The 17,561-nt window shown below is 44.2% G+C and overlaps 2 protein-coding genes across 2 annotated transcripts in view; one reads left to right on the forward strand and one right to left on the reverse strand.

Annotated features, from left to right (window-relative positions):
• The window catches only part of cacna2d3 (calcium channel, voltage dependent, alpha2/delta subunit 3), a 28,801-nt gene extending 16,752 nt beyond the window's left edge, over nt 1–12,049 (reverse strand). The window contains exons 1-10 of the mRNA XM_076156841.1: nt 11,928–12,049; nt 10,157–10,238; nt 7,181–7,297; nt 5,756–5,815; nt 2,025–2,187; nt 1,314–1,445; nt 820–880; nt 598–748; nt 382–456; nt 187–276 (exon numbers count right to left, since the gene is read on the reverse strand). Of these exons, the coding sequence (XP_076012956.1) occupies nt 187–276; nt 382–456; nt 598–748; nt 820–880; nt 1,314–1,445; nt 2,025–2,187; nt 5,756–5,815; nt 7,181–7,297; nt 10,157–10,238; nt 11,928–12,049 (1,053 nt within the window). The remainder of the gene's footprint in view (nt 1–186; nt 277–381; nt 457–597; nt 749–819; nt 881–1,313; nt 1,446–2,024; nt 2,188–5,755; nt 5,816–7,180; nt 7,298–10,156; nt 10,239–11,927) is intronic.
• Nucleotides 12,050–15,694: 3,645 nt separating this feature from the next.
• On the forward strand, nt 15,695–17,433 carry LOC143005372 (parapinopsin-like). The gene is made up of 4 exons (XM_076156770.1): nt 15,695–16,028; nt 16,157–16,485; nt 16,916–17,158; nt 17,317–17,433. The coding sequence occupies exons 1-4, from the start codon at nt 15,695–15,697 to the stop codon at nt 17,431–17,433; spliced, it is 1,023 nt and encodes a 340-aa protein (XP_076012885.1).
• Nucleotides 17,434–17,561: the final 128 nt, after the last annotated feature.

The following is a 17,561-nucleotide window of genomic DNA, read 5'->3' on the forward strand; positions in this document are numbered from 1 at the left end:
ATTTGAATTCAGAATTAGATCTTCTTTTGAAAGTCTTTGGTTGCTCGTCGGTGCTTCTAGAAGCATTATGCCGATAGACTGATGCTCTACATATTGCATCCTATTTTGCTTTGGCTGGGCCCAGCTGTGCAGTCAGACAGTCGCAGATACAGAACAGGATGGAGTAAAACGTATCCTGGCACTTACATCGCTCAGGATTGTGAAAGCTTCACTCAAAGCTTCACCCAGCAGCCCGATCCCTTTAGCAAACAGCTTGTCCAGATGCTCCTGGAAATGCTGACAGATAACAATAAAAGGGGAAAAGAAAAGTTTAATCACTCAAAGTCAACCCTGATACAATCCCCCAAACATTCATTAAGTGTCAGCTTGACTGGAACTCACTGCTTTATTGGCTCTGTCGGCCCGGACCAGCGTTCCATTCAGACAAGGCTCCACATAGTGAATCTCCTGATTATACTGGGGAGATTTTAATTGTAATTACATGAAGAAAAGACACTGGATACAATCGTATGCAAAAGAATACTAGAAATTGCAAAGAATCACACACTCAGATCAAAGTCATACACAGTCTGAGAGCAGGCGGATGATTGAACTCACTGCGATGATGTTAAAGAAGTCGTCATCTCCGAGTGTGTCTAAAATGGAGGAGACAGTCTGTCTGGCGATGGTCAGCCTCAGTCCTTTCATGCTTCCACTCACATCCACTAAGATAACCACATCTTTAGGAGAGGTGGCTGCCTGGATGTACCTGTCACATGGGGTCAAATTATCAAACTGTATTGCAGAGCGTAAATAGAGGAAGAGAGCACAGAGACTTACCATTTCCTGTTTCTGCAATCGAAGCCTATGACGCCGTGCTCATCTGGATACCACTTCACTCCTGGAGATTAGACCAGGAAGTGATTTAACAGATAGTGAACATCTATCTATCTATCTATCTATCTATCTATCTATCTATCTATCTATCTATCTATCTATCTATCTATCATCACACGATTCTTTCTCCTCTCTGCCTGTTTCCCATCACGTGTGCAGGGCTCCAGTAGCCGTGTTAGCCGCCAGTTCTCCAGTGTGGCTGCAGACCTGCGCCGACAAATTCTGATTAATTAGCGTGGGTATAAATGCATCCTCTCTGATGATCTGTAAAATTACAACATTAGCCAAATTACGCTTTTAGTAATTCTTTATCATTTGTCCTGATTTTTTCCCCTCGACGCTGACAGCTCCCTTGAGACCTCCCCCCTTCTCTCCCTGCCACACACACACACACACACACACACACACACATACACACACACAGGAAAGCGACTCACCAGGATACTGTCTGAAGAAACCTTTGGCGCTCCCAAAATACTGCCAGATAAGCGTGGGATCTCTTTCAAAATTATCCACAAACACTTTATTCAGCGCCTCTGACCAGTACACGCCGTTCACAATGTCAGGATCTGTGTGAGAGGGTGGGGGGTGGGTGGAAAAAGGGACAAGTAAATTAAATGGTGATAATGGTAATCACCCTGGTCACCATTACCGAGCGTGCGGTTGACCTTTGCGCCTTATTGACCCCCCCTTACTGAAGGAGACACAATGGCCGCGACTAAATCATCTCCTCCCCTCCCGCCGCTGGACGTGCCGACAGCTCGCCGGCCTTTGTGCGGCGAACACAGAGCTATGGAGGGTCCATTACAGCCGAACAAAGGGAGCCGGGAGATACATGGGGAGAGGCCACACGCTCTGCTATAATAAAACAAGAAGCCACCGAGCAGCGACCGTATGTGAAATACTGCCCGCCGCCCCCCCCACCCCACATCATCCCTGCACTCTTCCCAGAGTCTTTCAGAGGGTTGCGGTTGCTTGCCATCGATCCCGAGCTCCCTCCTTTTTTCCCAGCCGGTGACACCGATATAGCTCCAGCGGACATTTCTCACTTTCCCCACTTACTTTTCGTCCCTCCTCTTCTCCTCCCCGTCCATCCAGCTCATAAGTATGTGTGTGTATATGTGTGTCTGTGCCGTTTGCGCTCTTACCTTTGTTGTACATGTTGGTGGGAACCTGCACCACGCTGAGGCTCAGGTTTACTGACAGGTTGTTGAAGTGGTCGTTGGGCTCCAGGAGGAACTCGCCGCCCAGCTCCACGTTGTTGCCCTCCTCGTCCACCTCGTTGATCAGCACGGCGTTGAAGTACTCATACTGACGGAGATGAGCACAGAGTTCAAATGTTACACACACTGTTTATTTACAGCATGACGACGGTGTGTCCACCCAGACTTCTTAGGCTGCTGTGAGAGATTTTACAAGACCTCTCCATATGGCAAAGAGAATTAATCTTAAATGGTAAATTTCCTTGTTTGCTTGTAATAACATATCGGCCCTGCAGCGACTTTAACATGCATGTTTCTAGCTATTTCATAACCCAGATAGAGCAAATGAAAGCAAGCAAACCACAAATGTAAGAATATAACCCAGGGTAGAAATGTAACAGTATAAAAAAAATGTCATCAAGTATTTTGTTAATGTGTTTTTTCTTCTACTTTGGAATCTCCTGCGTGTCCCAATGAGAACAGATCAGCAGTTAAGACCAGCTCTTGTCATTGCCTCTTTTAAATGGCTCTGGGCGTATCAAAAGGCCTTTATGACTGTAACTAAAAAGTCCAAGAGCGCTGTGACTTCCCTAAAGTGAAAGCTGACAGTTTGGCCCGAGCCTGTCCTTCAATGACTGCTGCAGCAGAAGAGAGGCTACCTCATCCTATCTGAGCGGCCTCTCTGTGGCCTCTGGTCCTCATTGTCTGCTGTGAGATGGAGGGAGGGAAGGAAGGAGAGAGAGAGAGAGAGAGAGAGAGAGAGAGAGGGAGGGAGGGAGGGAGGGAGGGAGGGAAGGGAAGGTGGGTGATGGACTCTATAGCATCATACTCGGGGGAGGCCGCGCGGGCATCACCATCAAGCAGCCCCTGACAGCTCATACCACGCCTGAGCAGCTCTTTGACGAGCTGAGGCGGGGCGGAGGGGAGAGGAGGGGGCTGCGGAGAGAGAGAGAGTGAGAGAAGGAGTGAGAGAGAGAGAGAAAGAGAGAGAGAGAGAGAGAAACGTGCACACTCAGCAGAACTGAGAGTGCTGTATGTACGCAGGCACGTTAACCGGCAGGGTTATTACTGTAGAGAGCGGGCCATGGGACACTGCGGCTCTCCGAGACGCCCCACTGACTCTTACACCACTGCAGTTAGCCGGGCCTGATACTGCAGTGATCTGCTCCCATTACAGACACAAAGCCTGATTGCATTAGCGGCCTCAAATAACAAGAGACAGAGGGACTCAGTAAGCTTTAGTCCGAGCACAGCAGGGTGAAAAGGCCCTGACCTCTGCTGCAATCACACACTTCCATTTACTCATGTTACGGATCACGTTGTTCAGGAGAAAGAGTTGTCTAAGACTGTGACACAACGAGGGATCTGCGGCCAACACTTTGGAGAAGTCCTCCAGAGTGATATGGAAAAACAATTCCATCTATCACAACAGTGTCTGAGTTTCTATAATGTTCAGAAACAAGCAATTGCACATTTTATCATAAAGATTTAAATCCACCTCCAATCATTTTCATTCCACCTTCCTCCTGAGAAAATACACAACAAAGACGCATTGCTAAATTTGACAATGATTAAAAATTTTCCAGATGCTTTAAAAGCCCTTAAACTTCACAAATTAATTAAATACACAACTAATGAAGTTTTTATGAGGCGTGAAAACATTTGGGCAGAAATAATAAAGGCAGGCAAAAAACAGAACAGTGCTCATTCTGTGTGTGACTTTGTTTATTTAAAATAACCATTTATGAAATGATGACATTGTCAAAAGTAAATGCCAATAAATCTATTTTGAAGGCAACATAACATCAAAATAAAACTCTTCCAAGCAAGAGCCAATATTCACTTCCAGGCCTCATCTGCACTTCCTTGAACTGTGGATCAATGCAGAGAGAGCGCTTGACTGTCCACACGTGAAGCAGCTGAGATAAGAGTAGCTGCTTATCTCGTTGCGGTGTGTGAAATGGCGCGTGACAAATGTGTGGTGTCACAGGAGGCGAGCTGGACTAAATGATGCCACATGGACTAAAATCATGACATCATATCATTATCACAGGTAGATATTGAATTTTCCTTATTATGTTTTTATGGCCTTGAATATGAAATTCATTCTGACGGGCCTTCAAACAGATAATTGTCTGTTGAGGGAAATTATAAAACAGCCTGTACAAAACAATAGTGATATTTTACTGATCTATTTCATAAAGACACAATGATTTCCCTGCGCTGTAATAAATATTGAGAAACACGTGTCTGCGTCAAAGCTTGCAAAGCCAATGCAAGGAGGATAGAACCATGTGAGCAGATGAAAGCAGACTAAAAAAATAAAGAAATCTATTTTTTTCAAATAAATAAAACAGTTTTCACTACATATACAATATTTGATTTGATGAATTCTTTACTGGTGTAGAGTGGAGTGTGAGAAATAACGTAATGTCCTTCATGTTATAGTTGAATTATATAATTGTAATAAAATAAGAGTTTAGATATTTGTAAAATATATTTTTTGAAGTAAACACAAATATCTATTTATTATTATTATTTTTAATAAACATTTAATTTGGTGTAGAGCCATACTGTAAAAGGATTTAAACATTTCCAGGAACCAAATAGTCCAAAAAGAATTAATATAGAAATTGGAATTAATTTATTTTAATTTTGTCAAACATAAGTACTAATGTTTTTGGTTAAGGAGCTTCAATTTATATTAACAAAGACATGTAAAAAATGAAAGGATATGGATATGTGAGCAGCAGAGGAACGGGGAGGCAACAAGGTGACTGAAATGTATTCACATGATGTAAATGATTCTATTAACTGTAAAGTGCTGCCATTATTTTAGTGCTTTGTTGCTCCACTGGGTTTCCAATCTAGAGCCATGAAAGTGAAACAATGCGCTGAGCAAAAGAGTTTCATTTATCTTAGTCCAGAGAGAGAGAGAGAGAGAGAGAGAGAGAGAGAAGGAAAGAGGGGGGGAGAGAGAGATGGAGAAGGAGAGAAGAGCGATGGAAAAAAAAGAAGGAGAGAGAGAGAGAGAGAGAGAGAGAGAGAGAGAGAGAGAGAGAGAAAGAGAAGGAGAGAGAGAGAGAGAGAGAGAGAGAGAGAGAGAGAGAGCACTAACGCATGACAGAAATACTGCATTCCCTCCGCATCGAGGGAGCTCAGTGCGCCCTGGAAACCTGCAATAAGACCCAAGCCGATAAATAAAGCAGCAACAAACACAAAAACACACCTGAGCATGAAGGATATATTTTTTTGAAAGGGAAGCAATGGTGCGTGTCCGTTAGTTAACCTACACCGTGAAACTCAAATAAATCTGGTATATCCGGTTTACCTTTACACTTACTTAACGTTATTCAGAAACTTCAGCATGGGGCGCTGGTGGCAGCTGCTCGGAGCTGCTTTGACTTATGATTACAGTTAAAAACAATCAGCGTGAGTTATGACGGAGACGCCGCCGCCATCTTATCAGAGGGGGCGTGATGTATCAAAGCGCTGACAGGGCTGCGGCGCGCGCGTGAAGGACGCTGCCACGCAATTAAACATCCGGGCCTATTACCTATTACCCTTCCCTCACCTTGCTCGCTCTGCCCCGCCCACTCCGGCATCTGACGAAGCATCTTTCTGTGTCACGACTCAGTTTTTGAAGAAAGTTTTAATTCTTTCAAAATAAAGCTCACCTGCAAGTCGGGGTTTTCCTCGTGTTGGTGGTGCGCTTCTTCCGCCGCCTCCACCACCCGCTGAAAGCACAAATTAATAAGAAAATTATTAAAATATATTTTTTAACATGCATTTGTTTACATTTCACCACCCAAATATCTCCAGAAGCTCCATTCCATTACTCAAGCCCTTCCCTCCCCTCCCCTCCCCCTGCTGCTCTTTATATGCCTTAAACTTGCTGTTTGTCACTCCATTATTTTCACATTTCTATTTCCTTTTCCACCGAGGAGGAACGTGATCGAAGAGCATTGTCAAAATTTAAATTAATCTTCGGATCAAAATCGAAACGACGAGCAGCGTTTAAATTAGTGTTCGGCGTGTTATGTTGTCAGAAATGTTTTCGCCTCTGCTTCCTTCTTAATTTTAAGGGTAAAATACGCCTTAAACTCGGGCGTTAGCTGGTGTCGCTGTGGGATGATTGATGAATCCACGCCGGCGCGCAGCTACACACTCACTGTAACTTGTATAAATATCTCGACTGTGCCAAATGTGCTTGGCTGTGTGTTTCCGTGACAAAAAGCCAAACACACACACACACCACAACCGCTCTGGCCTTTGGAGCCCAGCAGGTAATTAACGTCTGTCGCACGTGTCAAAATAACTGCAATGTAAACAGTACTGAGGCGTGTGTGTGTGTGTGCTGCGACGCCAAATTCGTTTAACCTCGTGGTGCGTTTACGTGTCACGTCAGCAAAGGGAAAAATGGGGACGATGATGAAGTAAAGCGATCCCTCACTGAATATTCCCGGCAGCCCCTGCGCCATCGCCTAAATGTATTTTTATTTTTTAATGAAATGTACCGGCGGTGTTCAGACTTTGCCACCTTCGCCACCTTCACCACCTCACGAGGTCACTGCCTCCATTTTCACTCACTTTTCAATTTACAGCAAGTTGATGACGTTGCCAATTCAGGATTTATTATTATTACACCTCTGCAGGGACTGAACACAACAAACTGCTCTTTATAACAGCCAGATTTGTTTTTTATTATTATAAACACATAATTTCCAATAACGTTTTGTTCTATGTTTATAATTTCACACACCCACGCATTTATGAGTGTAATTTATAGGCTGAATCATGATGATTTGTTACCCACAGCTACACTGTGTCGGATCAGGCAGGGGGAGATAACCCTTATCATATCCCAGCATTCCCCTGGAGGTTCACCATTAAAGCGGTTACATGCTCCCATGAGCCGAGGTCACAGCAGGCTGACTGACAGCAGGCCTGACCTCTAGGAAACGCATCATATCCCACAGGGGTGTGTTCCATTACTGTCACTGGAGAGATTTTGATCTTCACAAGGCTGCTAAATAATCACCTGGTTAATGAAATTACGAGCTCCCATCAAATTAGACATAAAAGGGCAGTGTTTCACCCACCGCTGTGGCTTCTGCCTTTCGACGAAACATTTCCTCCATCTTCACAGCCAAGTTTTTCACCAGTTTCACACCATCAATTTCTTCCACCTTGACTGTTTTCTCGAACTCTTTATATTTCTGGAAAACAAGAAAAAATGTTGCAATTACACACAGTTCAGTTTCAGGTTTTATATAAATGGCAAACAGAAAAAACTGCTGCTCACTTGGAGCCTTTTTAAAGGATAAACCACATTTAATTCTTTGAGTAAATGTCTACATATAACACCAGAAATATAGGTACTATCTCTCTCTCTCTCTGTGTATATGTATGCACCAAGTGTGTTTGAGTCCCAGTCCACTGAGAGAAATTGTTAAACAAGGCTTATGATCCTTCACATGTTAGTTGACAAGCCGGTCTCAGATGAACGGCTGATAAAATCCCCGCTGCAGCACAAAATGATTGATAGCTTGTATCAGGTCCCAGTCATTGGCTGCACATGCTGCTCCTTTGTCTCTGATTGGCTGAAGATAGCCATGTTGGGTGGCCGTGGGGTGGGGATGAATCTAAAGGCTATGCACGGTAAGAGGGTAATTGAAATGGAGTCAAAGCACAGGAGAAAGATAATAACGTGTCAAGCATGGACGGTTCTGGATAATGAAGTACACCTCACATAATGCTGATTCTGCTGGGCGCACAGGACCTCCGCTGATACAGAACAAAGCTCTGCGCAACCTCACATTACATAATCCCATATCCTACCTGACACACACACACACACACACACACCAAATAAAAACAAAGGCCTCTCAAGCTGTCCGGCTCGGCCAACCACATCACACACTTAGCAATAATCCAAAAATAAACATAATCCACAAAATGTTACAGCCCGCATTCAAACACATTATGTGGATAGGAAACACACACACACACACACACACTCACAGGCACCAGTACATGAGGCGACAAATTACCTAGTGAAAGGAAGAGTGTGGGCTTGCAGCGGAGCAGAACAGTTCATTTCACGCCTGTCCTCCCTGCTTCAGCAGCCCGAGACCCCCGGTCCCCCTCCAGCTCCCCCTCACACTCTTCCAGTCATCAAGTGGAGGTTAAGCCCCATCCATCAAACACACTGATCACGATTATTGATCAGAGTAACGACTATTGCACGCTGCCTGCACGCTGAGAGCCGGAGGAGCCCCGCTCTTCGCCCTCCCGGCAGAAATTTTAGTAAAATGGCGTAATTCACCATAAGAGCATCTAATGATCAGCTTTAATGACCAGCCCCTAATGACACGTCAGTTCCCTTGCAGCTCACTGCTTTGTGCTGACTGGCGCGGCTCTGTTCTCTGCAGACATGCCTCCATGAACAGGAACATGAGCAAAGTGCTTACACATTAAAAAAATAGGAACAAATCTTCAGGGCATACTGTAACTCTGCTGTTTTGTAGAAAGATGAAAAGCATGTTTTGTAAGAAAGAGGGAATTAAAAGGGGACGTGAAGCATTGCGACCCTAAATCTCATCTTTTCACTGTCACTTTGTAGCAGGAGGGTCCTGGTCTGGATCCATGCACAAACTGGCTTTGGATTTTGCATGTTCTCCTGATGTTTGTCTTTTGTTTCCTGTTTGGCGCATTTTCACAGTCCAAAGACATGCAGGTTAGGTTTTAAGAATTCTCCTGACATTGCCCTTGACCAAGGCACTAGGCTCCTTGATGGTGGATTCCGTCCCCAGGTGCTGTGCTGCGCTGTGGCTGCCCACACCTCCTAAAATAGTTTGAATGGGTCAAACGCAGAGGATTAATAAATATAATGGAGAGCATAAAGTAAGTTAACATATAGGAGGGAAGTGAAGAGGTTTTATTGTTGGTCTGTGCCGCAGGATTTATAGAATATAAATATATATAAAATGGCTGCCATATTTTGCAGGACCCAACCAAAGGCTCATTCCTGCAGAGGCTATAGATTTAAACACAGCAGGGCCGTTTTTATGGTTTATTTCAAAGCTCAAAGTCAACGCAAAGGCACACACTGCGGTCTGACGGTGAAGAGAGTGTACATGTTTTTTGGGTTAGTTTTAGTTTGTTGCATTAGGCCTTTATCAATGTTTAATGACTTGATGATCTATTGCATGTGCATGTTCCAGAAGACAAACCTTTCATTTACTTACACCTAAATGGACAAACGAAGAAGACACAAAGATTTGGATTTGTGCATTTTTTTTTTTTAAGCACACAAACTGTGCTTCAATGTGTCTACTATGTGTGTGTGTGTGCACATGTGTATTTACCACACACTCAGATCAAAGCACTATCAGCTTGGCATTCACACAGAGGAGCTCCTCCATGTGTTCACTGATCTGACTTGGTCTTCTTCACACCAACGAGGCCGCTCACTATTCACTTTGATGTCCACACTGCAGGCCTGTGTGTGTGTGTGTGTGTGTGTGTGTGTGTGTGTGTGTGTGTGTGTATGCAGCGTCCACCTCTGCCATCAAGTGGTCAGAGAGTAACTACATCTACTGCACGGGTCACTTATTATCTGTAGGTTTTTTAATCCGAGCCCCATTCCAAGACTTCCATATTGTGTACAACAACACACTCATTTGTCTCCTCATCACATTCGTATCTAGAGGTTGGAACTCTATGACTCCAGAGATTTAACTGGTGAGATGAGAGGAGAAAGGAATCAGCGACGTGGTTAATGGGCCGTATCAAGTACAAACACACACACACACACACACATAAAGAGAGAGAGGGGGGGGGAGAAAGGGAGAAAGGGAGAAAGGGAGAGAGAGAGAGAGAGCTAGGTCTCTGCCAAACACACCTGAGTCTCCTCTAAGTAACGCATCAGCATTCAACTGAAACAACTGAATGTATCTGCAGCCATTAGAGGGAGAATACGACCTTATAGCATGCAGACCATGTAACTACATGACCATGAGACAGAAGGTAACATGAGATGAGATGCAGTGAGCATTGGAACATAAACACAATACCTTTTGCAGGAGTTGTGATCCGGAATATTTAGCAGAAAGCGATTTAATTTCTCCACCAAAGGCAGAAGCCCATAGCTTCACCCTGAAACACAGAGCAATACACTTCAGCCAACAGTGTCAATCAACACAATATCACATATACACCACACACATTTCAAGCTACAGTCTACTGGTTTACTTGACAGATACATTCAGAGAGCAATAGGATTAAATACATTTAGAGAAGTTAGTTTAGGCATGGTATTAGATAATAAAAGTTTATTTGTGAACAGTTTATAAGAGATGATTTAAGACCTAGAGCTCCATTCGGTTTAATCTCATGTCAGCCTCTAATCACTCTGTCCTCTCTTCACTCCAGCTGCTCTTAAACTGCTCTTATCTCTCCTCAGCTGTCACTCCTCCTTGCTTCTTGCTTTTCAAATAGAAAACATACTGTTCTTATCAATGATGCCAATCCTGACTCATGGCTGCTTGTAACATGGAGAATTTATTCAGTGGTTATTTAAGATTCTGTAGCTCAGTGCTTGAGCGATGTGTGCTTGAATGTAACTGCAGGAAACATGGATGCTGTTAGAGTGCAACCCAGGGATTCACAATGGCAGGAAAAATATCCTGAAGCGTTGTCAAAGAAAAAAAAAAGGCTCCAAAAGCTGCTGCTACTGCTGCTGCTGCTGCTCTGCCTCAGATGGCTCTTATCTGCAGAGCCACATTTACAAAAGAAAGCTGAGCTTCTTTCCCCAAACACAACCATTTCCTGATTGATCTCAATTAATTTTCTATGAGCCATTGCTGTGCAAATTAATTTGAATTTTGATCACATGTAATAATGTAGTTTCAGAGATAAACCAACCATGAAAACATGCAGGAAATGGCTTAATACTTTCATTAAAGCAAAGCTATCAAGCGTCTTTTTAACACCTGTATTTGGATATGAGCATCAATCAAAGGCCAGCGTGTAGCTGTAGTATGAAAGGAAGGCTTTTCCTTTTGCTTTCCTTTTGCTTCCCTTTTTGAATTTAAGTGTTTCTTTTGCCGCATATGTTTTAGATAAACTACAGGTAGAACAATGCAGCAGAACAGTGTAACAAAGACTCCCCAAGTAAAATGTTCTAGACTCAACATTGGTCCTCCAATCTGCTGCAGACTCCAGCTGATTGTTAAATGTACTGACAGTTACCAGGTTATGTAAATCTGTTGCGGAATTGTAATTTCAAGAGCGGGAATTTATGGTTATCTTATATACATGTGTGCTCAGGTTTTGGAACAAAAAAGGAGATTTTTTATCATATCAAGGAATGAAACAGATCATAAGACTTTTTAAGTATTATAAACATTATTTTCCTCTGAACGTTCACAAATATGAATTTGATTAGATTTTTGATTCTTCCCTTGATTGTTTGATCTTTGTTTGATCCTTCTCATCTCCCAAAATGACACCTGGAATTACCCCTTTCACTGTCTACAAATATTCATCCTCTTTGATAGAAAAATTTATAAATATTTGTTACAGTATCACAGCCTGTGTGGGAGAATACAGGGATTATAAAAACTACAAACTAAAATCCAAGACACCCAAGAATCAGATCCATGTTCAGGAACATCTTCGCGTTTCATCTTAAAGTTTTCATACAATTTACCTTATTTAACACAACACAACGCAACTCATACTTTCTATGAATTCATGCACTGAAATTATTATATAGATTAAAAAAAAAAAAAATTCACATCCTTTTATATAGTAGATAAAAGTTGTAAGCAGCCTCTCACTCACACTGACAGAGGGATCCCGGGCTGGGACCCCACAACCTCCTCCACGTTCAAGCCGACGGTGATCCAGAGGAGCAGGAAGCTGCTGCAGCTCAGGTGCCAAACCACAATCATCCACTTCTGCATATCTAAAACTATTTAAAAAAAATATATAACCTACATATATATGAAGGTAATGCCTGAAGTCTCCCGTCCCAATACTGCAGACTGGATCCAGGTCCAGTTTTTTCCAGCCGCGCTACTGCCTGCACCGCTACTGTACAGGCTTCCCTCAGCAGAGAGGGAGAGAGGGAGGGAGGGAGGGAGGGAGGGGGGGGGGGGGGGGGGGGGAGAGAGAGAGAGAGCGAGAGAGAGAGAGAGAGAGAGAGATAGAAGGAGGGGGGGAGAAAGAGAGGGGGGAGAGAGAGAGAGGGGAGGGGGAGAGAGACTGAAAGAAAGAAAGAGAGAGAGAGAGAGGCAGAGGGAGAGAGAGAGAGAGAGAGAGAGAGATGCTGTGGTCATGGATGGAGGCGCTCTCTCTCTCTCTCTGTCTCTCGCCGCGTGTGTGTGTGTGTGTCTGGAGACCCTCCTGCTCCCCTGCGTGAGGATTTGCGGACCATTTTCTGTTCTGGAAACGTGTTGACGGCGTAATCTGTCAGATTATCGCTATAATTCCCGGACGCTCACTCACTCACTCATTCATTCATTCAAGGGAAGAAAGAAACGCGGATTCTCCTTCTACTCCGAACTTTGATGAGTATTGACCGAACAATAGCGTTGAAGTGTTTAAATTTGCCGCATTTCGACGGCGACAGTGAACGATCCGGGCTGCACTGTGACCCAGCTCCTCTGCACCCTGCCTGCACCGCGCATCAGCAGCAGCAGCAGCCTGTGAAAGCGGCTCATTTTTAACTGTAATTGAATTTTGATGGTGTAGTTCGACACGATTACATCTGGAGAACATAGAGGTTGAAACAAATTGCCTAAATAAACGCGCTCAAAGGGAGTTCCTCGGTGTAAAATGGCTCTGTGTGTGGGGGGGGGGGGGTTTGGATAATGAGACTGCAGACATTTGATGAAGGCTTCCGCAACATCATCAGCACAACAAAATGCCCGAAAAAAGTCTTGTTTTAAAATCAAACATCAATCAATATATATGCAGAGATGTAGATGTCTTGGTATTTACATGTATTGATTGAATGTATTCACACCGTCTCAGCTGAGCTCCATGCAGGTTTGGTAGTTTGATTGGAGAGCTGCATGCTGGGACTTGTGGCCCCAGCTGACCTCTGTGAAGGACCAAGCGCCTAAAGTGCGCCGTAAAGTTTGGATCCGTGCGTCATATTCATCAGCACCATAAAAGAAGAAACGTCGCCTTATAGTCTTACATCGCTGATTATAGGGGGAGATAATGATGTCAGGGCAGCAGGAGGGGTTGATGCGTATATATACCCCCCACGTAACCCCCCCCCCCCATCAGCCCCCCTCCACCCCCCACACAAGCACTGTTTCCACTTGAGGCTTTTATTAGTTTAGTAATTGCATCGTACATCAAAGTTGTGAGGAGCCTGTACTGTCTGGGACGTGCCGATAAGGCTCCTGTTGGGTGACGGACACTATCACCCAGTCTCCTCTCTGATCGCACCCTCCAGCCCCCCTTCACCCCTCTCCCCCTCCCCCTCCTCCTCCTCCCCCATCACAGTTGGCTCCCCTGGATGCTTTAATTAACTATAGAGGCAAATAAACACTCGGGTTCTCAATCCTGCTACTGGAAAAAGAAGAAGAAGTCTTATATTTTTATTCCCTTTAATGTAAAATGTAACTTTAACAACCTGCCGAAGTGTCCTTGAGCAGTGTCAGTCTGGCTTTTACAACGCATATAACCATTGGGAGTCTTTCTTAAGTCGTTTTATTGCCTCCATCTTCTCCATGCAGCCGGTTTAATAAACCCACAACATCCCTTCAGATAAGACATGGAGAAGTTTACTCAATTTTATTTCATATATATTTCAAAATAGTTGTCTAGTGAGGACTAAACTGCTTATTTCACTGCAGTCCAACAGCCTGGTTTTAAAGTTAAGAGGGTTATTAAATTATTAAATGTATCAACTCATTTTGTAAACGTATAGAGCAGAGTTTCTCAAACGGTGCTAGTGTACCTAAAGTGGTACATTAGATGTCTTAGATTAGTTTAGATGATGAATTAGATGAAATTAGATACATAAAATGATCATTTCTGCATTTCTATAGAAATTCTGTTTTATTGCAAATGAATCATAAATAGAATAGGCTTAGTTGAGAATTAATGTTAAAATGTCATTATAATTCTCTTTTAATTAAGAAATGGTTTGTTGTGGTTTGTTGTCACTTCTCCCTGTGTTTGTTTCCGTTCTGCATGGACGTCAGGAGCATTTCTGCTGGTGTAACTGAGATGTTTGGGTTCGTTCAGGGGTTAATCAAACAGCTTGAGAACCACTGGTGTTGCACTAAAAAGGACCTTTGGGTGCTCTCCATGGTCCTGAATCTGCTTTGCTGCACCCGTGATGCGTTTAAATGTCTTCAGAGCCTGGATGAGAGGTGATGCCGCTATAAAAACCTCAAAATAACATCATTTATAAGTAGATCCAGACAGCTCTTGGACATGCTGTAATCCCAAACACTTGTAATCTCTGTCTTGACTTGATTGGACATAAACCTCTTAGAAGGTTACGCACCGGCCAACCTTTTTCACACTCAGCTCGTAAGACCTAAGACTTAACTTCACCTCTTGCCCTCAGCAGCTTTGGATACTTGAAGTGAGGTGATGTTCAACATTTTTCACGCCAAAGTCAGGTTTTACTATATTTACTCTGTCGAACTCTCCTCTGGTTTGTGAGAGAAAGTAAACTGTGATCCGTAGAAGAAGCACAGGTGTTCTTATAAATCTAATCAGACCTGTTGTCGTATCCGAAAGTACTCTGAGCTTCTAATGTCACGTAAATAAAAGCTTAATCTGGAATCATAATCTTGATTAATTACATAAATGTAGATTAGCTTGCATTCACTCACAGGTTTTCATTAAATACCAATTTGCTGAAATGCATTTGAGGCTTCTAGTTTCAGAGCAGTTGATTATGCATTATTTATGTCAGTGAGGGCCGGATCCATATTTAGATAAACACCAAACTCTAATCTGCTGTCAGGTTTCTTCTTCTTTCTTTTGCTCACCGCCATCAATGAAGACTTTTCAAGAAGAAAATCTGTCAGCGAGGACAGACGCGATTCTAAAGTGAATACACTTTCACACGGACCCCCTGGTTTTTATAAAGAGCGGTGGGAGAGAAAATGGCTGGGAGAGATAATTACCTGCCATCCATCTTAATTGTAGTTACATTATGTTGTGACAAAGCTCCTGTGAGATTCCCAGGAAGCAAAACAAACTGCTTTTCTTTGTTGTTGTTCCCTCTGTAAATGGAACAAATCAGGGAGTTGTTTTTGTTCTTCCGCTGACATTCTTTTAATGTACCTGTCTGAGCGCCTTTACAATCCAACCAAAAGCGTGGGATCAAGGAACCTGGAGGAATTACTCTTTGTTAAATCCAAATCTGAAGGATTTATTCTTAGCCTGGGAGCATTTAATCTCAGCCGCCCCACTCCGCCGTCTCTCACCGAGTGAAGAGAGGAGAAGAGAAGAGAAGAGAAGAGAAGAGAAGAGAAGAGAAGAGAAGAGAAGAGAAGAACAGAACAGAACAGAACAGAACAGAACAGAACAGAACAGAACAGTCCACCTCTGACCTCTGAACCTCTGCATCCATGCTCCATCTTTCTCTTTCTTCACAAAATGCTTCCTCCTACTTTGGGCCGGCGCAGGAGCCACCACTCTCTCGCGCTGGCTTCATCGCTCTCTCCGTCCTCATGGCAATGTTCACCGGTCCGGCCATCGTACTCAACGCTACAGTGATCATCGTGACCCTCATGTACAAGCAGCTGAGGCAGCCGCTCAACTACGCCCTGGTGAACATGGCCGTGGCTGACCTGGGCACCGCCATGACCGGGGGGCTGCTGTCTGTGGTCAACAACGCTCAGGGCTACTTCTCTCTGGGCAGGACGGGCTGCGTGATGGAGGGCTTCGCTGTCTCCTTCTTTGGTGAGTGAAAGCACGAGCGCAGATTAGGTTCATGGTCACACAAAAACAAACATGCTTAGGATAAACACACACAAGGAACCAGTACCAGAATCAAATGGAGTCATGTCCATTCGCCCGCTCGTCTGCAGGTATCACCTCTCTGTGCACGGTCGCCCTGATAGCAGTGGAGAGGATGTTTGTGGTGTGTCGGCCGCTGGGACCCATGACCTTCAGAGTGAAGCATGCAGCAGGAGGCATCGCGGCGTCCTGGCTGTGGTCCCTGGCGTGGAACTTGCCCCCGTTGTTTGGATGGGGCAGGTACGAGCTGGAGGGCGTCGGGACGTCCTGCGCGCCAGACTGGCACGGCCGGGACCCTCAGAACCTCTCCTACATCCTGTCTTACTTTGCTTTATGCTTCGCCATTCCCTTCGTCATCATCTTGGCCTCGTACACAAAACTACTTTGGACGGTACACCAGGTGAGCAGGCGGACGTATAAATAGCAGAGGTACTTGTAGTGAGTTTAGAGGGAGCTACATCACCTGACAGCTCAGGTTCCACCGCAGACTCACATTTCAACATTCAACAAACAATGTAAAATATCACAAATATCTGTTCTTCATCTTCATCCTGTGTTATTTCCTCCTTTCATTCCATCTGCACGTCCAACATGAGATAAGCTTCTAAAATATTGCCTGAACAGCACAATGATATTTCAGACATTATCTTCAACAGATTTACAACAGGGAAGATGCTCAAGTAATTTATAGCTTAGAGACGCCTGAGAGATTTTGGGAGATTTGTTTTTATTCCAGTTTTGTCATTAAGTTGTTCTGGAAGTGGGGATTTTTGCGTTTTTGGATGAACCGCATACACGTCAATGAATCAGGGGTCACATTTGTGCTGCAGGTGTCGAAGCTGACCTGCGTGGAAGGCGGCGCGGTCGCTAAGAAAGAGATGAAGGTGGCTTTCATGGTCATCCTCATGGTGCTCACCTTCCTCATCAGCTGGATGCCGTACGCCAGTCTGGCTATGCTCGTCGTCTACAACCCTGACGTGGAGATTCACCCGCTGGTGGGCACGGTGCCTGTTTACCTGGCCAAGAGCAGCACCGTCTACAACCCCATCATATACATCTTCCTCAACAAACAGGTACTGAACGAACAGAAAGGAGGGAGAGATTATTTCTGTTGGCAATCTATGATAAATGCTTTGCTCTTTTGGGATGTCAGCGCCATCTAGTGGTATTTTAAGACACTTGTATCGTCCTAGTGCGGCTCAGCCTTTGTATGTGCTTTTGTTTTCTGTAGTTTAAGAAATATGCGGTTCCCTTTCTGCTGTGTGGGAAAGAACCCGGGCTGAGGGATGAAGAGTCAGAGGCCGAAACCGTGTTGGAGACCACGAGCAACCAAGTGTCTCCATCCTGACTCTCTGCCATTCCGTACAGATACAGCAGGGACGTTAGAACTGCAGTATGTTTTGAGTGAATGAGATGTGATTCATTACAGATGTGTGTGTACAGTTTGCAGTCCCTGGTGAAGAGTTCAACCGTGGA

This window comes from Genypterus blacodes, unplaced genomic scaffold, assembly GCF_046128005.1.
Source record: "Genypterus blacodes isolate CSIRO-AG114 ecotype Tasmania unplaced genomic scaffold, CSIRO-AGI_Gbla_v1 ptg000070l_1, whole genome shotgun sequence".
Taxonomy (NCBI): domain Eukaryota; kingdom Metazoa; phylum Chordata; class Actinopteri; order Ophidiiformes; family Ophidiidae; genus Genypterus; species Genypterus blacodes.

Coding starts and splice junctions, on each gene's coding strand:
- LOC143005372 (XM_076156770.1), top strand. CDS start 15,695: ATGCTCCATCTTTCTCTTTCTTCACAAAATGCTTCCTCCTACTTTGGG. Junction 16,029..16,156: donor CTTCGCTGTCTCCTTCTTTG/GTGAGTGAAAGC, acceptor GCTCGTCTGCAG/GTATCACCTCTCTGTGCACG. Junction 16,486..16,915: donor TACTTTGGACGGTACACCAG/GTGAGCAGGCGG, acceptor TTTGTGCTGCAG/GTGTCGAAGCTGACCTGCGT.